We start from the raw sequence: 26264 nt of genomic DNA, 5'->3' as shown, positions 1-26264 counted from the left end.
ACAGTTTTCTAATTCTAGACCCAAGTTCCTTTTTTAGCAATCCCTGACAAGAATGGGATGCAGTTCAAGAATATGAGAACTAAAATATTTTCAAGGTTATTAAAAAGATAGGTAAGAAATAAATTCACACACGGTAGCATTTCCTATAAAGGGAATTCATAATTGGTAAGGATTATAATAATTCCATTCACATGTGATAGCTTTCTTTCTTTTTTTTTTTTTTTTGCCAATCACAGATAGTGTAGATGAAATATGTTTCTTCTTCTCCTTTTTTTTTTCTTCCCCATGTGGTGCTGGGGATCAAACCTAGAACCTTGCACATACTAGGCAAGTCCTCTCTGAGTTACATCCTCAGCCTGAAATATATAGTGTATATGTATCATTAATATCAGTAAATAAACATCTTTGTAAGTTTAGTGTGATTACAACATTAATCTCTGATTATGCTTTTTCAATCTCTGATTGCACAAGATTCCAACCTAAAGTAAATGCAAAAAGGAACAGAACAATGAAGATCCTTAAGGCTCTACTGCCTGTTTTATTTTTTAATAACCACTCCTTTTTGACTCTGTTAACCCAGGCACCACTTCTGGGAGAAGTGCCTCCATGGCCAAAAACCAATGGAGAAATGTTTAATAAAAGGTTTTCATACTGGGTTCCCTTGGGGAATCTGAGGTGATGCCTTGGAGGGCTGGGGACAATGGTTCTAGGAATGTGTGTAATGAGAGGAGGACTAACTTGTCTTCAGGTAAGGCAAGGCTGCTTCTATATGGGGTACCATGGAAAGTTGTATTGAAATGAAAATATTCGATAGGCACAAAGAATTTGAAAGTTCCTAAACATAGTCCCTCCCCACCCCCACCTTATCAGTGGTTTCACTTTATAGCTCAGTTACCCATGGTCAACTGATATCCAAAACTGTTAAATGAAAAATTCCAGAAATAAACAAATTATAAGTTTTAAATTATATACAATCATGAGTAGTGTGATGTAATATTACACCGTCCCACTCTGTCTCACCTGGGGCACGAATCATCTATTTGTCCAATGTATCCATGCTGTATACACTACCCGCCCATTAGTCAGTTAGCAGCTGTTTTGGTTATCAGATAAACTGTCACAGTATAGCAGTGTTTGTGTTCAAGTAACCATTATTTTATTTAGTCAGCAGCCCATAGTACAAGAGTAGCAATGCTGGCAATTCTGTTATGGTATATGTTATAATTGTTCTATTTTATTTTATTATCACCAATTTATAAGTTAAATTTTATCACAGGTATGTACGTATTGGAAAAAAAATAGTATAGATAGGGTTTGATATTATCTGCAATTAAATATCCACTGGGCTCTTAGATATGGGGGACTACTGTATACAGAGACCTTTCCAAAGTTTGGAACAGATTATTTCTTCAACTCTAAAACAAGGGTAATATCCTTAATTAATACCCGGAATTACAGTGAGAAGTAGTTATAAAACGATCTTGCAAAGTGAGTGATGGCAATGACACAACAGCGGCTGTGACGATGGGGTGGCAATTCCACCTGACTGCTCCCTCCTGAATGCCTGAAGCTGCGCGTGGCCATAATGACAGAGGGCCTCTGCTGTCAGACTTGTACCAAAGTGCAAAGTGCATGAGGGTGAGAAGCTGGTAGATCAGGATCAACTGCCACCAAAGATTAATTTCTGCTTTAAAAATCAACTCCCTGCCCTTCCTTTCTAATGATGTTCTCTTAAAGCCTACTTGCTTATTGGACAATTACTCTCCGAGACACATTGCATGCATGAAAAAAACCATCAGATAAGGTCATTATCTCTAGTTCTCATTGAGTATTATTAATGTTTCCTTTTTATGTAAAGTGTGGATATTTGAGTCTTATCTCATTTCCTCAACTCTAAATTTTTGAAAAGCAGAGCCTAGGTTCATTTTTCTCTATGCCCCTGCCTGAGAGAGACTAACCTGGTACCTTGCTTATGGAGTTATAATTATTCAATAATAATATTTTAAAATAAATATTATATTCCCTTGCCCCATTACCTGGAAATTGGTGCACTACCCATCAAAACAGACATTTGTGGATTTTAAATTGTTTTAATCCACATGGGCTTTAGTTCTGTTTTCTGTTCAGGACAACCAAATAAAACCCCAAACAGGTGGCTCAGAAGAGCAGCTTTCTTGGCATGTTACTGGTCCAGGTTTTTATTTCTTGCTCTATAAAAACACTTACTGTCTGATAAAAGGGTTTGCTAGAAAGGCTGCTGCTGCTACATATGACAAAGATGATGATAATGACAGCAGTAAGATCTGTTGAACACTTTGTGGCAGGCACTGGGCTGAGCCCCTTATGCACATGATCTCATTTGAACTTAGAAGCGCCTTATGAGGTGCTATTATGATTTCCAATTGATGCATGATCAGACCACACACACCGCACACCCAGCCAGGTAAAATGCCTTGACTAAGGACTCAGGTCTTCTATCGCCAATGCAGGACTTACCTGGGAAGTACAGAGTTAGGTGGCCTGGATTTTGCAGGGGATGCAACTTTTGGTTCTGGCCCCGAGCTCCCTGAAGATCCCAGCAGAGACTCCTGCCCTGGCCCAGGTGGATTTGGAAGTATTTCCCTTGTGGAAGTCAGGAGGTGCTCTTTAACTTCTTTCTCCCGGGACTTGGCTTTGTGTTCCGCCAGGAGGAGGTCAAATTGCTTTTTCCGGCCGGGGACTGCCCTCCGATGGCTTAGCGAGTGTGTCTAAGGAGAAGAGAGATGAGAAGCACAGCCTCTTTGATCAGCACATAAACCTGCTTCCCCAGGCCCTGCATTTCAGAAATAGCAATCATGGGAATTTAGAGGTGCTTGAAAAGTCAACTTCAAGGCAACAGCTCCTGCTCTGTGGCTGGGAAGAGGCAGAGACCACACGGACGCAACCATGCCCTACACTCCTGGTGCTAAGAAGCCAAAGCTTCCTCCAAAAACATGGCCTGAGATGACGAGCTTCAGCGCAGAACCCATGAAAACCTCTCTGATGAAAAGGCAACCGCGAGGGAATGCTAGAGTTAATCCAGGTGCAGGTGGGAGGCTCGAGTCGGCCCAGACAAACCGAGCCACCAAGCAGAGAGGGCCATAGCCTCGATCCCAAGAAGCACTAGCAGTTCAGAAGGAAATGTGGGGCTTTGGGCTACCCAATGGCGGCGGCCTTGGGTCCGCTGTTCCCCTGGCCACCCCGTGTGGCTGGATCAGGGGCGCGGCATCTCATCCTCCCCTTCAGGGCGCTGCCGCCGCCGCCGCCGCCGTTCCTGCATACATTAAAACGTAGCAGGCTTTAGAACCGCCTGTGAGTGCCTATAAATACAATTTACTGTCTGGCCTCCCAAGTAACAGGGGAAGCCTAGGTTTTTTTTTTTTTTTTTTTTTTTTCCCTCTCCTTAAAAAGCCAGCCAGCTTGAGGCAGGCACTCTGCTACCATGGACGAGAAGAAAGCATTTCCCTTACAAAGAACAGCTGGAGGTCATGTCGAGGTTCCACACCCTGCCGTGTGCAGAGAGTGGCATGCAAACATTTCGACAAAGGCCCCAGCAAGAGCAGGAAGTATTTTTTATGGAAAGAGAAATACCTTGCAGGTGAGGGATCTTGTGCAAGGTTTCTTTGTCTCGGGATCCAATACTCCACAGTGTTTATTTGGGTCAAATTCTCTCTCTGGTTTAAGAAACAAACAAAAAATATAAGAAAAAAGGAGACTAAATAGGATTTGGCATTAAGACTACAGTTTTAAAAAATGCACATTTGCACCAACAAGTGAGACATTGTCAGGCAATCTGTTTTTCCTTCTTCTTCTTCTTTTTTTTCCCAACCGGCTGCTAAAATGCCTCAAGACCCACGTAGGGGAAAATGGCAGTCCCCTTTGAACGCAGAGTTTCCAAGCCCAGCACAGGGCACCAGGGTTAGGGTGGGAGAGGGCAACAGAAGAAAAGGAACTGTGCTGCTTGCTACACTTCATTTTATTTGAACGGTCCACACAGGTCCTTGGCACGTGGGGCATAGCGGCTGCAGAGCAGGGAGAGCCACCTGAGACTCAAGGGTCTCTTCTTCCTGGGCTGCTGCATACACCCCAGTACATACACCCAAGTACATACACCCCAGCCTCCACCCCTGCCTTCCTGCTAATTTAGCCATTTAAGTGGGAGATGGTTCCTTGACATGTCAGTGTGACCTGCCTCTCCCATACTTTACAAAGCACTCAGCAGGGGCTTTCCACACACCTGCACAGACCAACAAAGTCATTTACCTGATTCAGGAACATTCTAGATACAGGCAGGGGCAGGGAAAAGTCTGAGTGTGTGTTTTTGCGTGAGTGAACCTGTACTCTGTTCCTAGCCTTGGCCCTGAAGCCCTTCAGGAGAATAAGACAGGGCAGCTAGGGAGGAAGGGCCCCTGTGTGGGGAGATGTGGCTTTACCCGGGTCCTGGGTCTGAAGGGATGGTTGACAGCTCATGTGGAGGCTACTTCTAAGGAATCAGTTCTTTTTATGCCCATTGGGGATCCTTCCTCCCTTCTGGGATAACAAATATGTTCTCCATACCTGGAAAATGTGGGGACATGAGGCAATCTTTTAAGGACCCATTAGGTTTTAGAATGGCCTGTGCTGTTTCTGGAAGGTACCCAGTGAACACCCAAGTTCTGAGGAGAGGAAGTCCACAGCTCTCTGGGTGTGTGTGGAAATAGGTGGCGTTCTATTGCTGGGGGGAGGAGGGCCTCGAATAGCTCCAAATTCAAGAGAGGTTACCCAGTCAACAACTGCAATTGGTGGAGTAAACTTAGAGCATAATAAATGAATGTGTTCTATTTTCAAAGAAGGTTTGGGGGTCAGGAGGGGAGGTTGCAACAGTAGCTATGATGCTGTGGGCATGAAATCATTCTTACACCCAAGGATATCCAAGTACTTCCCTCCCTCCTTTGTGCTTTTTGCCTTCCTTTTTTACAATCTTCATTTTAAGAAAAGAAAACTGCTAGGTCTGGAGATGCTGGTTTCCTTGGATCCCTCTGCCCAGCAGGCAGTGAATGCCTGCGTGCCAGGTCCCACGCTGTGCCGTGGGGGTCCTTCCCCCTCGGATCTGTCAGAGTCCGGCCAGTGCCCAGACCCACACCAGCACCTCATGCTGGCCTAGAGCTGAGCGGGTTATTGGCTGGGGGATGGAATTGGATGCCAAATGTGGGAGCGAGGTAGAAACAAGAAAAGACCCAATGAGACAAGAAAACTAACCAAGTGCAAAACCAATAGTCCTCAGGAAAGTCCCAGACAAACTCAGATTGCGATACAGGCTGCAAGTCAAGATCATGCTTCTGCTGCAACAAGGGATCCGTGGCCTCTGGACACTGTGCCCAGGCCTATTCGCTGCCCCCCTCCCCCCCCACCATCACTGACAATGCACTTCCATTCAGGGGGAGCAAGGCCCCAGAGTGCTCACAGAGCACCACACTCTACCTTTCCCTCACAGTGGGTGGCTAGGACATGGAGAATGGGGCAGGGCACTATTTCTATTTGAATGCTTTGGGCCTGAGGTATTTGTAATATATGATTTTTTAAAGAGTTTCAAATGTAAGATAGAAAAATAAGAAATACAGATAAACACAAAGTAGAAAATAAAAATTACCCACAGTTCCTTGGGTGCTTAAAAACCTTGCTCACGGCTGGGCGCAGTGGTGCATGCCTGTGATCCCAGCGACTTGGGAGGCTGAGGCAGGAGGATCTCGAGTTCAAAGCCAGCCTCAGAAACTTAGAAAGGCCCTAAGCAACTTAGCAAGACCCTGTCTCTAAAAAATATGAAAAAGGGCTTGGGATGTAGTTCAGTGGTTAAACTCGCCTGGGTTCAATCCTCAGTACCAAACAAACAAAAAAAAAAACAAACCACCCTCCAAAACCCCAAAACCCAAATAACCAGACTTGCTTATAACCAGAAGGTTTCTCTCTCACGGGATGGCTTTCACTGTATTTTATTTTTTTTCTGGCTACCATTAGATAGACCTCATGGTGTGTGGAGATATTATGAAGTTATAGCTTTTCCTGGTCATTTAGAGAGAGCAGAACTGCCCAAGTTAGTTCTACAACAGATCCAAAGCAAACATCATCCATAAGGGGCCTCTAGCGAGCCACTCAAAGAGTGGCCATGTGTCTGTTTGGACAACTGAGGAGTAGGCCCAAGAGAGACCTCCCAATGCCCCATCTGCTGTGCCAGCCTGAGTCTCCCATTTGAGAACTCTGACCTGATTATGGGGAAAGGGCATTTTTAAAAGTCCCAACTGCAGAGTCAACCTGGAAACCCACAAGGCCAAAGGACAGCGGTGTATCTCCCTGTGTAGCATTTTTTCTGATGAGGCTATCCCAGCATGACCAGAGCCACTGTGAAATATCCCTGCAGACTGTCCAACTTTATAGCAGTGAAGCTTCTGTGGGAGCCAAGGACCTTCAACCTGTCAGCATATTTGGCTGCACTAGAGCCACCTGCTAAGGAGACCCTCTAAGTCCACAGACTGTCGGTCAGTGCAGAGCATCTCACCCCCGGGGTGGCTGGAGTAACTCCTCCTAAGCAATTAACCAAGCAAAGGGACTTTGCCTGGGAGTAAGAAGCAGTTCTCCTTGCACTTTTAGGTGGAGGTCCTGTTTGCAGATAGCTCCATGTCCCCCTTAAAATAAAACAGAGCTGCTTAATTATAAGAACACTCCTTTGGTTACAGATGGGACTCAACTTTAGTCTTATCATGAGCCAGACTCTAATGACACTGACACATACCTGAAAGTCTCCGGTAAGGCTTGTTGCTGTTTTTGGTGCCATTTTGGTGTTTCTTGTCTATTGTGGCTGACAGAATTCCTTTGCCATTTAGGATTTTCTCTGGTGAAGGTGGCACTGACTTGGACATCAAGATGGGCTTAATTAAAGGAGGGGTGGAGACGGCAGAGGAGGAGGTGGAGGAGGAGGTGACTGCAGTAGTGGTTGTAGAGTTCATTTTGACATTGGCACCATCTGCCTTCACTAGGTTAGGAATTTTCTCTAAACTGACTACAGGAACCGGAACGCTGAAAAATAAATGAACAAACATACACAATTGCCTTCTTTGATACATCTGGTCTGCTGAAGAGCTATAGCCGCTTATCATTATCAGAACACTTCCTTATCACTTATTTATACTCCTCCTATAAGCAAGCAGCATGATTCCAGTTTTGATGGGATAGAGATTTGTGCTGTGGAAAGGACCAACAGGGGGTGTGAGGCTGGCACAGTGCCCAGGATAGCATCAGAGCTGACTGATTACCTCCCGTGCTGGCTTGTCCCCATGGATCCTGTGATTCTCCTCTTTCTCAGGTCCTATGTGTGGGTCTCTGAAACGGCACCTTGGGCAGAACAAGGCATCCGCTGTGAAGCCCAGGCAGAGACACTGTCTGTCCCCTGCAGACAGTGTGCCACAGTTGAATAAGGTTCCCTTCCCCCTGTTCACTAGTCTCCCACCCCAGCCGATCGACCTGACATCTGCTTAGCTCCGGAGAGCTGACAGGATCACACCCCACGGAGGCATGGCTTCAGGCCAGCCTGCCGCACTCCATGCTGTTGGAGGGCTTCTGGATCACTCTCATATCCCGGGGATGGGCTCAAATTGAGTGAGCCGCCATGTACCATTATCCAATATTCCATTTTAGGCAGCTAGTTATGTAAATAGGCAATTCTCAAGGCTGGCAGGTGAGAGGATGAATTTTAAGAAGGCAAGAGCACAAAGGTGTGCTTTCACTCTTCAGAATCTGTCACCTTTGCCCCACTTCCCTGCTATTTCTCCTGTGATGGATGTGCATTTGATTTCTGCAGCTCTTTAATGCTGGAGGACCCTGTGTCTGGGGGGCTGTGGAGGACTCTGTCTTGGGGTCTTAAAAGATGAGATGAATAAGCTTTGCTTTGGTCCCTGAACCAGATTCCCTTTCCTCCTGGCAGGAGGGTAGAATGCTAACACTTCAGCTCCCCAATCATCTTTGAGCTGAGAGTGCAGCCGACTTAGCTATTTGAATGCCAAATGATGGAGAATATGGCTTTTACATGCCTGCAGACAATGTAGGGCATGAAAGAGAGGCTGTTTTTGGCAGGGGAGGAATCCTATCTGTCCACAAAGCTGGCTGGCTCCCTCTTCTCTAAGATACACTCACAGATCATTTCTGTGATCAAAGTATTCATGAAATTATTTCAGCAACCCCTGAGCCCCTGTCCCTCTTCTGACTTAGAAACAGGATCACAGATGTTACAGATCTTTGCCAGTGAGAAGGGCACATAGTGGTGGAACAGATTGTGGCTGGACATTAAGGATTCTCCCTTGGGGCCACGTGACTTCTTGGCCTGGGGAAAGAGTGTGGGACTTAGTCTGTGTGAGGGGAAACTGGAATGGTGGCTTTTAGCAATACTTGGTATAAATGCCAGTTCTGCCCTGTATTGGAGTCGTTGATGCACAGCTGCCTGTTTATTTAATGGTGATTCTCTAAGCACTCCCATGTTGCTTGCCAACTGCACCAGAAGCCCTTGAGGAGTGACAGTGCTCAGAAGTTATATATACTCCTCGGTGAAGTTATCACCTGCAATGGTTTGAATGAGTCCTCCAAACTCAACCTTCAAGTTCACATGTTGATGGTATTTGGAAGTGGTGTCTTTGAGAGGTAATTGGGGTCAGATGAAATTGGGAGGATGGGGCTCCCCGACAGGGATTAGTGGCTTTATAATAAGAGGAAAGGAGACCTGAGCCTGTGTACTTCCTTACCCTCATCATGTGATGCCCTCCACCATGACAGCAAAAAGGCCCTCACCAGTTGCTGGCACCTTGATCTTGGACTTCCTAGCCTCCAGACCATGTAAAACAAATTTCTTTCTTTCCTTCCTTCCCTTGTTTCTTTTGTAGTCCCAGGGTTGAACCCAGGGGTACTCCACCACTGAATTACATCCCTAGCCCTTTTTATTTTTAATTTTAAAACAGGGTATTAATAACAGGTATTGCTGAGGCTGGCCTCCAACTTGCAATCTTCCTGCCTCAGCCTCCTCTGTTGCTGGGATAATAGGCATGCACCATTGCCACCATGTACCTACCATTTTTCTTTATAAATCCACCCAGTCTGCAGTATTCTGTTACAGCAGCAGAAAACAGACTAAGATAACACTGCATTCCTGATTTTTTTCCAAATGATTAAAAATGTGAAGGTGTGTGATATTGTGCAACAGAATTCTTCCAGGCTCATTTTTTTCACTCTATTCTAAAAAACACAAGCTACAGAAACCAGGGTCTCAAAGAGATATCTGCACACCCATGTTCAGAGCAGCATTATTTGCAACAGCCAGAGGGTGGAAGCAACCCAATGTCCATCAACAGTTTAATGGACAAATAAAATGTGGTACAATTTGGCCTTAAAAAGGAAAGAGATTCTGACCTAGGGATGAACTTTGAGGACAGTGTGCTAAATAAAATAAGCCAGTGACAAAAAGACAAATAATATGTGATTCCACTTCCACAAAGTACCCAGAGTAGTCAAATTCATGGAGATGGGAAATAGAGCTGCAGTTGCCAGGGGTTGAGGGAGAGGAGAATGGGTATAGAGTTTCATTTTTGTTTTTGGTATTGAGGATTGAACCGAGGCGTACCCTACCCCTGAGCTTCATCTGCATCCCTTTCCATTTTTTATTTTAAGACAGGGTCTCCCTAAGCTGCCCAGGCTGGTCTTGAACTTGCCATCCTTCTGCCTCAGCCTCTGGGATTACAGGCATGTGTCACAGCACCCAGCCTAGAGTTTCATTTTTTAAAAACTAATTAATTAATTCTAATTTGTTATTCAAGACAGCATCATTGTTATAAAATGAAGAGAATTCTGGAGTTTGGTTACACAGCAATGTGAATGTACTTAACACTACTGAACTGTGCATTAAAAAAGGTTAAGATGGTAAATTTTATGTTACGTGCATTTTACCTTAGTTTGAAAAATTTAAAGGTACAAACTAAAAAAAATCCAAACAAACCAAATTACAAAACTCAATGTAAACCTGAAATAACACGTACATATGTGTATGTGTATACACACACATAGAAGAACCTACTCAAAAAGTTTTCTTTAAATTTTTTTTGTAGTTGTAGATGGACAGAATGCCTTTATTTTATCTATTTACTTTTATGTGTTGCTGAGGATCAAACTCAGTGCCTCACACATGCTAGGCAAGTGCTCTGCCACTGAGCTACAACTCTAGCCCTCAAAAAGTTTTTTTTTGTTTTTTTTTTTAATTTCTCACTCTTGATCAGATCTACTAAGTTTTGTCTCTTTAGTACAAAAATAAACCAAACTTCAAATGTTGATACTATTCAGGTGAGCAGGCCTCCAGCACCTGAGCCATCTTCTCTGACAACACTTCTTTGTGAAGTCATTTTAGTTCAAGACCTTCCAGCTCCAGATTTGGCTCTCATTGCACGAGCAGGGATGAGTACAAAGTTCTCCAGGTTCTGTGAAGCATGCCCTAGTGTAGGCTGAATGCTTATGTCCTCAGCAGACAAAGGTCTGATGCTGGGGACTGAATAATTCAGAACAAAGGTATAAATTGCCCTTCAAATGCTCACAGTTCAGTTGTGTTTCTCCTCCAGAAAGTCCAGCTCCAGATGTACTCTGTAAGGCAGCCGCATGAGCGCAGGGGCACTAGGCTCAGACATCTGGATCAGTGTGCCCGTTGACTCGTCGCTTAGGTGACGCTTCTCTCAACTATGTGTGACTGAGCTTGAACCAGGCCAGCTAAAGTCTGTGACTGAGCTCCTAATTTGAAATTTTTCCCAAGTATGGCCCATTCATTTTCTGTACCGCCAGCCCTTCCAGAACTCCAGCTGGACTTCAGTCCCAGTGCCCACATGCAGGATGCAGAGCTCATTGGAAACAGGAAAGGCTTAAGTACAGTCCTCTAGGACTGAGGAATGGGAAGTGAGGGTGGGATCCAATCAAGAATGTCTTAAAGCATTCTAAAGACCAGAGAGTCAGGAGGCAGCTAGCCACTGAGTGAACTTCCATGTTGGAGGGGAAGGGTGGCTGAATTCTTTCAGGTGGAAACTCTAGGATGTTCATTAACTTCTGGTGAAGGCTATCGACCCCTCCATATAGAGGAGGAGAACCTGGGCTGTCACTGATACTTCTTCCCTCTGGTGTACCTTCTTTCTCTCAAAAACTTGGGGGTTCCTCTCTAAGGTAATCTGCCTTTGGCCTGGGAGGTAAGAGAAGATGGAGAAACAGATAGCTCCATGACAGTAGAGAGAACCAAACATGTTCCCAGATGAATTGGGGGTGGGGGGAGATGAAAATCATCTGTATTTGATCTTGCCATGCCTATTTCTCCAGTATAAATTCTAGCCACCATGGAATCAGATGGACTGTTTAAGCAGCGTGTGTCTGTAGTCCAGCAGTGGGTACTGTGGCCACGGGAAGCCACCTGTCATAGTTTAGATTTGGAATGTCCCCCTAAGGCTGTGTTGAAGGCTTGGTCCCCAATGCGGCAATGTTCAAAGGAGCCTTAGGGATGTGATGGATCATGAGCTCTTTAATCTCATCAACCATTGGTGGATTCCTAGCTGAACGAACAACTGGGAGGTGGTGGAAGGTATCTGATGAGGGACCTAGTAGAAGGGAGTAAGTCCTTGGGGAATACTTTGGGGACTAGATCTTGTCCCTGGTCCCTTCCATTCTCTTTCTCTGATTCCTGGCTTCCATGAGGTAAGCAGTGTTGCTCCACCACAATGTTCTCATTACAGGCCTAGAAATAGCCGGGTGTGGTGGTGCATGCCCCAATCCCAGTGGTTTATGAGGCTGAGGCAGGAGGATTGTAAGTTCAAAGCTACCTTCAGCTAAAGTGAGGTGCTAAGCAACTCAGTGAAACCCTGTCTCTAAATAAAATACAAAATAGGGTTGGAGATGTGGCTCAGTGGTCGAGTGCCCCTCAGTTCAATCCTTAGTATGGAAAAACAAAGAAACAATGGAGCCAGCCAACCATGGACTGAAACCTCTGAAACTGTGATCCAAAACAAATCTTTCCTCCTCTTTTGAGATGATTTTCTCAAGTATTTTATCACAGTAATAGAAAGCTGACTAATATACCACTATCTCAGAAGTGCCTTCTGCTTGCTCCCCTGGTCCCTTTACACAGTCTCCTCAATTCCTTGGCAATCGCCTTTCCCAGCCAGGGAAGTGTCCCATCCTTGGGTAGGTAAAGGCTTCTTCTGGATGGCAGTGGAAACTAAATGGCAGGTTTAATTTTTTTTCCATTGGAAAGAGGCCAAAGATTCTGACCCCTGCTTTCACAGGGTGGGCATGGCTCATCTTTTCTATATTCAGTCACATTAACTCAAACACCTCCACGTGTGGTGAGGAGCTGGGAGTGGGTGGTTAGTTGGCAATACTCAGAAGATTGACTAAGCAATGTATTATTCTGTTTGTGTAGGTGATAAACAAGCCAACAGTTACTCCAGAGGTTAGCAAAGTCCCCTGAAATTCCTTCCCCTTCAATCTTAAGGAATGCATTTACATACTGCCTTAGGGCTCACAATTTGCAATCTGTTGCATTGATCAACTATTGTCCTTCCTTTGAGGAGCAGGGTTTGAAAAGGAAAGGGGAGTCTCCACTCTGCCCAGGCTTTCAAAATGCCTGTTTTGTTTGCTTAGCATGAACTCTTTCAGGAATCCCAGGGCTGCAGCTAGCTTCCTGTCTACTATACTGGGAGTACTTATCTCCTTGTTATCTCTGTTCCTCCATGGTCTCTCTACCTCCATCTCAGTTGGTCCTGGGAAGGGACCCTCCCTCATCCCCCCCTGCACCATGGGAAGGTGTCTACCTTCTGTGTCTTTTGTCCTGCTTTGGCTGCCCAAATCTTCTTCCTGTGTGCTTGGCCTGTCTGAATTTATCTTTCTAGACCAAGGCAGGTCTTCTGGCTTTAAGAAAAATGGTTCTCTTGGCAGCAAGTAGATTCCCTCCCTGCCCAGTGATGTCTGCAAAAGAGCAGAGGTGGAGAATCATGATGGTGTCATTGCGAGAGCCACCAACGTGCTGCAGGGCCAGCTGCCCTCCTGCCAGCTACGCTTTTCTGGTGAGCAAGATTTATTCTTCTATCATCAACAGATACGCCTTAAGAGAATGGTTCACAAAGTCTTTAGGTTTGCAAAAATTATTGCCAGCCTTTCTCCACTTACCAGAGCAGGGTAAAGATGGATTTGACAGGCAGGAGCGAGAGGACATATGGTATCTGTGCTGTGGGTTACATGTCTGATGAGAGTTCTCAGCTGTCTGATTTCTCCTACCCCTTCCTTCGACAAAGACCCATGTGCCTGTGCCATGGTCTGGCAGAATTTTGAGAATCTCTGATTTACTGGCAGGTCCCTGGGAGAGCCATCTCACTCAGCCTTTTGCCTTCCAAGCAGTGACAGCATTAAGTCATCCCAAACAAAAAGGAATTCACCCTCTTTTAAAATGCTCTTGGAGAAGAAATTCTATTTGGCGCTGTTGGGTGTCTTTTGGGGGTTGCTACTAGAAAATTATTTATATCGAATTTAAATTCTTTAAGTAAAAAAAAAAATACTTGGGGCATTCTGGAAGGCTGGGAGTTGGGCAATCATTAAGAACCAGTGTAAATAACACAGCCATGGAGTCCGCCCTAGTAGGAGAGTTATAATAGGTAGCACATAAATACAGATGGATAAATAAATGGGATATATATATATATATATATNGTAAAATAAATACTGGGAAAACTTTCAGAAACCCTATTTGTAAGTACCTTTAGCAACCACAGGGCCCGAAAGTAAGAAAATCTACTAGGCTAATTTATTATTCTGTGGCTAAGTGTCAGGCCTGGTGGTGAGAGAGGAAGCATAGTGTATAATCTCTCTTGACCTTTGCATGTTTTGGATTCTCTCCCGCAAAACACAACCTCAGTAAACTGGGGAAATGTGGTCAGACTGCACAGCTATTGTGGGGTGAGTGGTCATGGTGGCAGAGACAGGGTGGGGGAGTGGGGGTAGGGGTGAGGGAGGGAAGGGGGGGTAGGAGTTTGGTGGCCAGGTTCTCTCATTCTCATACCAAGGGGAGCTTGGCCGTCACCCACTGTTGGCCGGGTACAGCATGCAGCATCTTCAATGACAATAATGGGTCAAGGTTTCCTTCCTCACCCAGCAGAGGTGATTAGCTGCTGAGAAGAATGATGTGGAGTTTCCTGCTTAGACAAGTTAGGCATGTATGTGTGTGTCTCTGTGTGTGTACATGTGGGTGGGTGATGAACAAGCTGACTTTGACAAATTGCAAAAATGGCCATAAATGAATGAAATAAAAATCTCGGAGGACAAGTTAGGCTGAATTGAGGGTTAGCAACTTGTCAAAGTTCTAGAAAATTCCCTTACTGTGGAGGGTGTTGCAAAAGAGATTAGGAAAAGAGTTAGCACAGGTTTTGAAATTAGAGAAATTGCCCAGCGCAGTGATGCATGCCTGTAATCCCAGCAGCCTGGGAGGCTGAAGCAGGAGGATTACAAGTCTGAGACCAGCCTCAGCAACATAGCAAGGCCCAAAGCAACTTGTGAGACCCTGTCTCAAAATAAAAAATAAAAAGGGCTGGGGATATGGCTCAGTGGTAAAGTGCCCTTGGGTTCAATCCCTGGTCCTCTCCCTCTGAAAAAAGAGAAATTAGACAAAAACTACATTTGAATCCTGCCTTATGTATTGCTGGAAGCATTATGGTAGGAGAGCATGTGACTTCCTGGCTTCAGGACCACAGCAAGCCCATAGAACTTCTGTGAGAACAAGAAAAAGGAGCAGCAGCTGGCAGACAGGGTGCGTACTGGCTTTGGCTCCTCCCTCCTTCTTTGGTGGGGTGGTCTCTCATATAGCACAGAGCCCACACAAGTGGTGCCTCAGGCCTTCATGGTTCTGTGCCTCTGTTTCCTGATCAATAAAATGAAGGTAATGATAATTGAAGGGATATCATGAGGTAACAGACATGAAGAGCTTGGCACGGTGCCAGGCACACAGCAGAACCTCAACGAAACGTAGTGAGACCAACAGAGGACACAGGGTCACACCATTCACTTTCCCCACTGTCCCTGATACTTTTGGGGTATACTTCTGGGAAGAAAGGCCATCAGAAACCTCTTGTCTTCTTTGTCTTTTCTGACCCACAAAGATGGACAAGGTGGGAGGAGGCAGTGACAGTTGACGGGCAGGTGGCCTCCACTCACCCAGAGAACAGGACTTCTGGAGGTGCAATGAAGAGGAGAAGGGAATGGGGAAGGAGGTCTTTCCAGACCTGATGACCTCTTTCCAGGACTCTTCAGCCAGCTCCACAGTCCTACCTGATTGTCCATTACTAGCACTGCCAAGCCTGAGCTAAGTGACTAAAGCACATCTGGAAGGAGAGCGGGTGGGATAGCCAGCCTCCTCTCATACAAATGTGTTGTCTCCTGCAGCATGGTAGGCCACAGGGGCCTCTGTCACTCTGGGACATCACCCAGAGGAATGACTACACTTGCACCCGGCTGCTCCAGAGGAAGGAGGAGGCCGCAGCACCAGCCTCTCTGCTGTTCTGTTAGTCTCTCCTAGTTCTCTGCTGTTAGGGCTTCCCAAGGCACAGAGCTCAGAAGATCTTCTCCACACACACTGGAGAACAAGAAGTGATAAATGTCCTGATGTTCCTGGGGCATCCTAGTGCACCAGGACTGTGGAAAAACCAGCAACCTGGAGAAGGTAAAGAAGAAGGAGAATGGAGTCCTGATTCAGGAGGGCATATGATGCTGCACAGTCTGCCTTTGAGACCAGCTGTGCTTGTAGTGGTGTGGTCTCAAGGTCAGGAAAGGTTTAACGACAGCCCTAGACCAAAACAACAGCTGCTGCTCAGGGTCTTCCCTCATGACTGAGCTGCACACTTCACATGAATGGCCACTGACATTCACATCAGTGCAGAAATGATATCAGAGCCTTTGAAGGACAGATGTGAGAAGGTAGGGATCAGGAGGCAGGTAGATTCTGCAAAGTGTGCTGGTACAGAGTGGGACAGATCCCTGAGTGCCTTGGTCCCCAGCATAGGACCAGGACAGGCCATACTCCGGAGCAGCAACTGGGCGCGCTCCCCTCTGCAGCCACCAGAGGTCATTGGCTCCCACTGTTGCAGCAACAAGCTGCCCTTCTGCAGGGCCTGCCACTAGCCTAGCAGGGCCAGAGTCCTTACTGTCACTCTCAAACCCTGGAGCCAAGGGAGAGATTAATGACATGGGAGAGATAGGGACTCCTTACAGACCATCTTCATCCCCCTGCCAAGGTAGGCTGGGAGCAGCACCTGAGCACAGACCCTTGAGCCCCCATCCCCAGGCTTTTGCCTTTGAAAAGTCCTTATGAGCATGTTGGGAAAAGAGTCAAGGACAGAGTCTCTGGCTGTCTTCAGTGCCCCAGCCTCTGCCAGGGAGCCTGACACCAGCTGCTCTCATTTCCTTCAGAGAGGAACAGTCCCAGGAGTACTCCCTTTCCCAGGTGTAACACTCACTCACTCAATTTTTTCCTCTTCACAATTGGAATCCATTCCCTATTAGGCAGCCCTGTACCTAAACCACTTTTATCCAGAAACAAGCACATTATTTAAAAAGACATTCAAGAGTTTCGTCTTCATATTGTCCTACAGCAAACTAAGGAAATTATTTTAAAATTCTTATTTATTTTTACTTTTTAGTACAAGGGATTGAACCCAGAAGTACTCTACCACAGAGCTACATTCCCCAGCCCTTTTTATTTTTTATTTTGAGACAGGGTTTTGCTCAGTTGCTGGACTGGCCTAAAACTTGTGATCCTCCTGCCTCAGCCTCCTGAGTTGCTGAAATTACAGGAAGCGCCCCCAGCTTCAGGAAATTCTTTTTATATTAAATAACAAAATACATCATGTTGAGTGAAATAAGTCAAGGGTCCTATATTTTCTCTCATGTAGAAGCTAGAGAGAAAAAAGGGGGAAAAACCCAATTTGTGATAAAAATAGAAGCAAGACCAATAGAGTAAAGGATGGGGTGGGAGGAGGGAGGAGAAGAGGGAACAGGGTGGAGGTACTAGGCAATGAAATTGACAAGATTATGATATGGGCATATATGAATCTATCACAATGAATCCCACTATTGTGTATAATTATAATGTATCCATAAAAAAAGAAATACAGAGCTGGCATGCTGGCCCATGTCTGTAATCCCAGCAATATGCTTCGTTGTGGCAGGAGGACTGTCAGTTCAAGGACAGCTTCAGCAACTTAGTGAGACCCTGTCTCAAAATAAAAAGGGCCAGGGATGTGACTCAGTGATAGAGCACCCCTGGGTTTAGTATTATCAAAAAAGAAAAAGAAAAGAAAAAAAAAAGACCCCTGTCTGCATTTTTCTGCATTACCAGTGAAAGTCTTAGCATGGCTTGCCTGACCCTTGTTCAAAATTCCCACCACTAGTTGTAGGGTGCTTGTCTAGCACATGCAAGGTCTTGGGTTCAATCCCCAGCACTGCAAAAAGAATGAAAAGAAAATTCCACTACCAATGTTTATGGGTTTTTTTTGGTACCAGGGATTGAACCCAGGGGCACTTAATCACTGAGCCACATCCCCAACCCCTTTTTGTATTTTATTAGAGACACGGTCTTGCTGAGTTGCCAAGGCTGGCTTTGAACTTGGGATCCTCGTGCCTCAGCCTCCTGAGCCACTGGGATTACAGGCGTTTGCCACCATACACAGCCGTCTTGCACTCAGCCACCAGTGCAAAGGTGACCATTAAAGGTCGGGGAGGTCAACCTTCACAGCCTGGCCTACTCCACCTCTCCTGTCCAGTCACATTCTCCTACATCCCTGCTCGACTACTCTTGGATCCTGGGACCAGGTGCAGGGGCCTAGTTCTGTGCACCGGGGTCTGTGCTTGGTGCCCTCTCCTCTCCTGTGAACATCCCCTCCATCTGTCCACATCCTGAGGAAATACAGCCTTCTCTCATGCTAGCTGTGTTTCTCATCTCAGGTGTTTCTGCTGCACTTACCATGTTCAATGGCGAGGTTTTATTTCTACAGCTACATACATTGACCAGACTGAGAGCTACCCAAGGATAGGAACTCTGTCCCAGCAGCATATACAACGTCTAGCATTTAGGAAAGGCTCAGTAAAAGTTTGATGCATGAATTAATGTTTTTGGCAAAGATTAAATCATATAACATCTTAATAAATGCACTGGTTCTCCACCAGTGCTTGGAAAGAACAAATGCTTTAGGGGAGGACCAGCCTGCAGCTCTTTCTCTTTCTTGGCAAGAGACAGAGAATGACAAAGGAAAGGCGTGAGTTCATAGTGGCCCCCCGCTGAGTGTCCGCGTGTGCTGGATGGTAGGTCATGCTCTCACATGGAATACCATGTTTAATTTCCACCCCAATTTTACAATTGAGGCATAGAAAAGTCACCCCAGCTCATTCAGTAAAATGAAGGCAGACATGGGGCTCGATCTCAGGTCACTCTAGGAGTGGTGCTCTACATGCAGCCCTGGAAGTCAGAGACCAGGGATGGTGTCTAGCTCTGCTACTGGACTTGGACCAGATACTTCATTTCTTTGGGCCTCTGTCTTCTTAACTTCCTCACAGGGTAGTAGATGGGATCAGGGCTATAAAAGTGTCTGAAAATTATAAAGTGCTATGCAGCCATGAAAGGTCACGGTTACCCATCCTTGTGGCCCATAACCTTCTCTCTCTCCTGCCATTTTCCCCTTTCCCAGCTGTCCTAGTCTTATTATTCCCTCCGGAGGCCCCATTCTCTTTCTGAGCACTTCTGTGACTTCAGGAGGTCACTGGAGTTGACTCCCAAGGAGCTGTCCATTGTCCTTATCTTCGCTCATCTGCAGACCTGTGTGTGTGCACAGCATTTAACATAGCACTTAATGTTTAAGTTCCCGGCCTCCCGTCTAGGAGGGGACCTTATCTCCCCACCCTGTGCTTGAATATTCTAGCCTACCTACCTTTCATCTGCTCTGGCCCACCTGGCCTTTCTACCTTCCCCCCTGCAGTTCCTAACGAAGGGGCTAGATTTCCATTCTAGAGACAAATAAACAGGGTGGAGCAGGAAGGGTGGACTGGAGGAGGAGGCAAGGCGGAGGTGGCTGAAGGAATCCTGCTGGAGAATCTAGGGAGGCCAGAGTGGTAGGGTCTGTTGGAGGCTCTACGGCATGTTGGATCTAGGATTTCACAGCCTGACTGGAACCCCTGAGATGACCTCCCATGTTTTCTGGGAGCCGTCAACCCTAAGCCAGGTTCTGCCTTCAGTTCACCAGCACCAGCACTCAGTTATCATTTCCCTCTCCTCAAAGCTCTGGAAAGACTTCCAGGGTACCTGGGCTCCCCAGCCCACTTCACTGCTGGAAGACCCACCTTGCATTTCTAAGCATTTTGAGAAGAGCCCTGTCTACCTGGGGAGAGGCAGCCCTCCCCCACTGTGCTGGAGGGCATGCACGTGGAGTCCAGGGAGCCTGCTGATTTTTCTTTTGCTTTGGCTCATTTTCCTTCTGGAGCAGCCTGCTCTTCTCCTGCATTTTTAATAGCTGAGCATATTTGGCATTCAACACACATGTGCGGGTTGATAAGGCCCAAAGAGAAGGCAACAAGCCATCCAGGGGAAGAAAACCTCCTCCTACCTGCTCCCTGCCTCCTGTCCACATCTGCCTATCTCAGTGGGTTTGAGTTCCCCATGAGCTCAGCATGCTCGGCCAGGGTGGGAAGTGACAGCAGCTGGGAAAGGTTCCCTGTGCCAGGGCCTGGTCCCAAGCAGAGTGGGAACTCATAAGCAGAGGCTGAAATGCTTATTGCAGCTCAAAAGAGCCAAACAGCCACGATTTTATTTAATTTCCTCCCTCTCTCCTCCCTCCTCCCACCCTCTCTCCCACTTTCCCTCCCACCTTTTTGAAACAGGTCTTGCTATGTTGCCCAGGATGTACTCAAACTCCTGGGCTCAAGCGATCCTCTTGCCTCCATCTCCTAAGTGGAACTACAGGTCATGCCACTGCAACAGGCCCCACGATGCCTTCTTGACTTTTACATGGGGACCCACCTCCCTCTGTCATTATGGACTGTGTTTACACTAGCCAGGGACTCTCTGGCCTCTGGTTCCCTTGGGAGTGGTCCCCTGAAGGGGCATAACTAGTGGAGAGAGGGGCTATTAGAACCTGGGTGCTGGGTGACCTGCAGAGTAGTCAGGCTCACAGGGGATAAACTGGTAACATGGAGATGCCTTCTCTGTTTTCCCCTTTCTTCTCATGCAGAGTTATTTTTTAACCCAATCCAGATACAAAAGGGAGAAAGAAACGAAACACAGACTATTTAACCTGGGCAAGAATTCCAGGAGGTCAACCTGACCTCAGGGGTGGTGCTTTTACTGCTGTCCACGTGAACTTGAGCTACTTGGAAAAGGTGCCCCACGCCTGTTGTTAAATGGCACATAAAGGCCACATAGCCCACGTGGGCAGACACTGCTTATGTTTTCTTGGCTTGTAAGGATCAATATGGAGCTCAACTGGAGCGATGAAAAGGAACTCTGGCCAGGGACTCTCTGCATGGCCTGATTGGATTTTCTAGGTCTGTTCCTACTACAGGCTAATGCAGGAAGGAAGTGAGAGTTCTTACCACTTCGTGAGAGCCCCAAGGAGTCCAGTTAATTTATCTCTGAACCCAAGAAATGGAGAGACCCACCTAGGATCCCCAGGATACATGTTAAGATCTGTTGTGTCAGAGACAGCAGTCACCAGCCACTTGTGGCTACTGAGCACTTACATTGTGGCTGCCATGGACGAGGGAGGAACAGAATTCTAAATTTAATTCATTACAATTTAAAAAGAGATACTTGGTTCTATTATTAGGAAATGTTTAAGTATGTTTGGAACAACTTGCATATGTGAATCTATTTTACAGTCTCTAGTTTTTATGAAATCTAACAAGGAAGCAAATATTTCTGATGACAATTTAGTGTCCAAATTGAGATGTGCTGTAAGGGTAAAATACACACAGGATTTCAAAACAGAATGGAAAAAAAAAAGAAAAGGAATGTAGCTGGGCATGGTGATGTACACCTGTAATCCCAGTAGTTTGGGAAGCTGAGGCAGGAGGATCGTGAGTTCAAAGCCAGCCTCAGCAACTTAGCGAGGCCCTAAGCAACTCAGTGAAACCCTCTCTCTAAATAAAATACAAAAAGGGCTGGAGATGTGGCTCCATGGTTGAGTGCCCCTGAGTTCAATCCCTGGTACCAAAAAAAAAAAAAGAATGTAAACTACTTTACTGTTAGGGGGAAGAAAAAAAATTAGGGCTGGGGATGTGGCTCAAGTGGTAGCATGCTCGCCCGGCATGTGTGCGGCCTGGGTTCGATCCTCAGCACCACATACAAACAAAGATTGTGTCCACCAATAACTAAAAAAAAAATAAATATTAAAAATTCTCTCTCTCTCTCTCTCAAAAAAAAATTAATTTCACCTGTTTCTTTCCCCTTTTTTTCAACATGGCTGCTAAAAAATGTTCAGTTTCACAGGGGGCATGTATTATATTTCCATGGACCGTGCTCATCTCAACACTGCTAGACAAAAGGCTCACCATCTCCAGAAAATCTTACAATCCCCTTCAATGGTGAGATCTGTTCCTTTCATTTCAGCAAGGGTTGATGGACAGGGATGTGGCTCAGTGGCAATAGGGCACTGGCCTAGCAGGTGTGAGATCCTGGTTCAATCCCCACATCGAGAGAAAAAAAAAAAAAGAAGTTCAAAGTAATAAAACAAAAACAAAAATAAAAAACAACAACAACAAAAAAAAACCAACATCAAAACCAACAAGGGCACCATGTTTGCTCAGCTGGTGAGAAGCTAACACATGGCAGACCCTGCAGCTACCGCTGAGCAGGAGCAGCATGAGGATATTAAATCTCTGGCAGGCCACAGAGGGTGTCACAGGTGAGGCAAAAACTACGTGCTTTGCTGGCAAGGGGGAGGTAAAGGAGACGAGAACTTTTGAGGAGGTGGACAGTGAAATGCATAATAAGAATGGTGAAGATTTTGGCCAGGAAAGAAGGAGCAGGAGCCGTGGTGCACTCCCGCAACCCCAGTTACTACAGAGGTGGAGGCAAGAGGGTCGCAAGTTTGAGACCAGCTTTGGCAATTTAGTGAGATCTTGTCTTGAAATATAATAATAATAATAATAATAATAATAATAATAATAATAATAATAATGGCTGGGGATGTGGCTCAAGCAGTAGCGCATTCTCCTGGCATGCGCGGGGCGCTGGGTTCGATCCTCAGCACTACATAAACATAAAATAAAGACGTTGTATCCACTGCAAAACTAAAAAATAAATATTAAAAAATTTTCTCTCTCTCTTTAAAAATAATAATAATATAATAATAAAAAATAATTAAAATATAATAATAATAATAAAAAGGGCTGGGGATGTAGGTCATGGGTAGAGCATCCCTGGGTTTGGTCTATTACTAAAAGCAGACAAACTAAAACCTCTAGGCTTAGTTGGCCCTGCAGCCTTGGGCTCTCCTTCCCCTGGTCCTGTTTCCCAGGGCCCTGCCTATGGCCTGTTCTTTTCATGCCACATATCTTCTGGGAGGCCCCACCTGCATCCATGGCTTCAACCCCCATTTCTACACAGGACTCTCAAATCTGGATTCCACCAGTACCTCTCTCCTGACCTCTGGATCCAAACATCTGGATCCATGCCCACTGGATGTCTCCTAGTAGGAATTAATTAAATAATTCACAGTCCACCAACTCTCCAGCTGAACTCATCTCTCCTTTCCTCCCTAGACTCTGGCCCTTATCAGCCTTCTCTTGAGAAGGAGGCAGGACCAGTCACTTAGTTGTCCAAGCCAAGAACCTCGACATCATCCACAACTCTTCCTTATATTCCAGTCCTACATATAACCAACCCCCAAATCCCGTGAAGGTTCCTCCTTGCTGCTTCTCCCGCTGGCTCATCACCCCTGCCTCGGGCCTGGCTGCTATCACTTGGATTATGCAACAACATCCTCACTGTTCTTGCCACTTCCTGAGTGGCCCTGAAGCCATCTTTAGACTGAGGACAGGCTGATCTTACCACAGCTGAAAACTGCCCCTTTAACAGCTCCATGCAGGCTTCAGGTGAAGTCTGAATTCCTGAATTGACCATGGACGGTGAAACTTTGATTTGAAGCCCACCCACTTGGCTTCACATCCTGCCTCTCCCCACGGGCAAACACTCTCCTACCTTCTGTTCCCTTTGCCTGGCTCATCTTTCCTTCTCTATTTTTATTTTATTTTATTTTTTTTTGTGTGTGTGTTACTGGGGACTGAACCCAGGGGTGCTTTACCACTGAGCCACATCCCCAGCCCTTTTCACATGTTATTTAGAGACAGGGTCTTGATAAGTTGCTTAGGGCCTTGTTAAATTGCTGAGGCTGGCTTTGAACTAGCAGTCCTCCTACCTCAGCCTCCCAAGCTGCTGGGATTATATGCATGCACCACCACATCTGGCCTCCTCTTTATTTTTTATTTTTGAGGCAGGGTTTCACTAAGTTGTCCAGGCTGGCCTGGAACTTGCCATCTCCTGCCTCAGCCCCAGCTGCTGAGGTTACAGATGAGCACCACTGTGCCGCCCGGCTCATCTTTCCCACTGTCTTAATTTTTTTTGGTACCAGGGATTGAACTCAGGGCACTTGGCCACTTAGTCACATCCGCAGCCCTATTCTGTATTTTATTTGGAGACAGGGTCTCACTGGTTTGCTTAGCGCCTCACTATTGCTGAGGCTGGCTTTGAATTTGCAATCTTCCTGCCTCAGCCACCTGAGCCGCTGGGATTACAGGCGTGCGCCCCAGCACCCAGCTTTAATTTTTTAATTATGGATAAATAGATAACATAAAATTATCATTTAGATAACCACAAATTACCATTCAAATCCCATTTTATTTTTTAATCTCCTTACTATAGACATGTGGGACTTTTGATGAATTGATTCATGATTTATTTATTTGTTTATTTTTGGTAAAGGGGCGCTTTACCACTGAGCTATATCTCAAGCATTTTTGTCTTTTATCTTAAGACAGGGTCTCAGTAAGTTGCTAAGGGTCTCACTAAGTTGCCCAGACTGGTCTTGAACCTAAGAACTTCCTGCCTCAGACACCTAAGTAGCTGGGATTAAAAGTGTGTACCACAGCACCTGGCTTGACTTGTGATTTTTTTCACTTTATGATGGTGTGAAAATCATAAGCATTCAGAAGAAACTGTAACTTGTTTTTTTGTGGTGCTGGGGAATGGAACCCAGAGCCTGACGCATGCTAGGCCTGTGCTCTACTACTGAGCTACATCCCCGGCCCAGAAAATGTACTTTGAATTTTGATCTTTTTCCAGGCTAGCCATGTGTAGTATGACATTCTCTTGTGACAGTGGGCAGTGGCAGTGGGCTGTAGCCCCCAGTCAGCCCAGTGATCACAGGGTTACCATATAAAGTAGGCTTTGTGTTAGAGGACTTTGTCTTGACTATAGGCTAATTATAAGTGGTCCAGCTAAGATAGTCAGCAGGTTAGGTATATTAAATGCCTGTTGACTTATGGTATTTTCAACTTACCATTGTAAATTGAAAATTACATAACCCCATCATAAGCTGAGGAGTATGTGTACTTGTCCTTCAAATTAAGCTGAAGTGCAACCTCTTCAGAGAAACTTTTTGAGTACTCAGCATGGGTTGGATGTCCTTCTTCTGGGCTACCAATATCAGAGCCCTTATCACATTACACTCTATGTCAGCTTATGTCGCTTCTTGCAGATTCCCTTTGATAGCATCTGTCTTATTTAACTTTGTATTCCCAAGGCTGCTGTATACAGTTGTACAGGTTTTGCACTGCACTGGAATAATTAATCGACTGAAGAAGTCATTAGGGCATGAAGATCATCAGTCCATTGCATACTTGGTATAATGAGACTCACAGCCATTAAGTGACTTGTTCAAGGACGCACAGAAAGTGAGTGGCAGAGGCTGGGCTTGAACTCACCTTCCCGCCTCTAGCTCAGTGCTCATCTCTTCATACTCTATTCTAGGGAGGCCTCTCAGAACTCAGTTCGGACCCTATGAGCTCCAAGCTGCATCTTCCCAGCCTTGGGGACCCCCTCTCTTCCTGACTTAGGTTCCTGGCTACAGCAAGTGGAAGGATGACAGCAGGCAGACTGGCGTGAGGCCAGCTAGAAGACCACGGTGGCCCGCGGCCTCTTTGCTGGTGCACCCCGCTGAGCTGTCTTCACTCCCCTTCACCCGCTTGGAGTGATGCCGGTGGCCATTGGCTTTCTCCTCCACCCTAGCTCTGAAGGCTGTTTTCATTTAGAGCCATTTCCCTCCTTGCCATCCCTGGGATCAGCTGGCTCCTTCAGACTCAGTCACGCCTCCTTCTGGTCCTAGCTGGAGGAGCCTTGCCAATGCAGGTCCTAATGAGTATGTGTGTGAAGTGCCACAAGTCTCCATCGCAGGTGGGGAGTGATCTAACCCTACAGATCTCCCTGAGGTCTGCCTCCTGAGAGAATGCTTTTTTGCGCCACGGGACCCCCAAGACTCCTGGTTGCTCTTTCACAAGGGAAATTCATTTTATGATCATCTATGATCTGGCTGCATCTCCTGCTCACTTGTAAGCCCCTTGCCCAGCTTCCTGAGTTCACTTCTCTCAGCTCATTTCTGGACTTTGCATAATTTTTTTTTTCAGTGCTGGGGGACGGAATCCAAGGTCTTGCACATGCTAGGCAAATGCTGTACCACTGGGCTATATCTCCAGCTTCAAATAGATTATTATTATTATTATTATTATTATTATTATTATTATTATTATTTATCATTCTCTGTTTTCATCTTACTGTGACTCTGAAGAGCCATTTCCCTCACTTATTAGGCAGACTGCAGCTCCCAAGTTATGGGAGCTCTGTCCTTTGGCATGTATGATTAATGAAAATGATAACATTATCCTTAAAGATGTACTGAAAATGTACTCTGATCCAGATGTTGTGCTTGCTAAGCTTTATCAAACTCAGCTTACTTTGTCTTCACAACAGTCTCATGAGGGAAAGCCCCATTTTTCAGGTGAGGAAACGGAGGCACAAGATCAAATGACTTGCCCAAAGTCACCTAGCTGAGATTTGTACACAGGCAGTGACTCTGGAGCTTATGCTTACATGGGGACATGCAGCCCGGTCGAAAACTCAGCTCTTC

General features: G+C 45.9%; 1 protein-coding gene across 20 annotated transcripts in view; it reads right to left on the bottom strand.

Moving 5' to 3' along the window:
- Atxn7l1 (ataxin 7 like 1) overlaps window positions 1–26264 on the bottom strand; it is a 234968-nt gene that overhangs the window by 27249 nt on the left and 181455 nt on the right. For 19 of the 20 annotated variants that reach the window (XR_007341581.1, XM_048786122.1, XM_048786123.1 and 16 more), the window contains 3 exons: window positions 6785–7068; window positions 3610–3692; window positions 2497–2747 (listed from right to left, as the gene is read on the bottom strand). Coding sequence is in view for 19 of the 20 variants with exons in the window: in XM_048786122.1 (XP_048642079.1) it covers window positions 2497–2747; window positions 3610–3692; window positions 6785–7068 (618 nt within the window). In the remaining variant the exon portion in view is untranslated. Of the gene's footprint in view, window positions 1–2496; window positions 2748–3609; window positions 3693–6784; window positions 7069–12866; window positions 13021–26264 lie in introns of those variants that run through there. The other variant, XM_015488353.2, reaches the window with a different exon arrangement.

Source organism: Marmota marmota, unplaced genomic scaffold, assembly GCF_001458135.2.
Source record: "Marmota marmota marmota unplaced genomic scaffold, marMar, whole genome shotgun sequence".
Taxonomy (NCBI): Eukaryota; Metazoa; Chordata; class Mammalia; order Rodentia; family Sciuridae; genus Marmota; species Marmota marmota.
The sequence above is the reverse complement of the archived record's forward strand: the minus strand, read 5'-3'. Positions and strand labels throughout refer to the sequence as shown.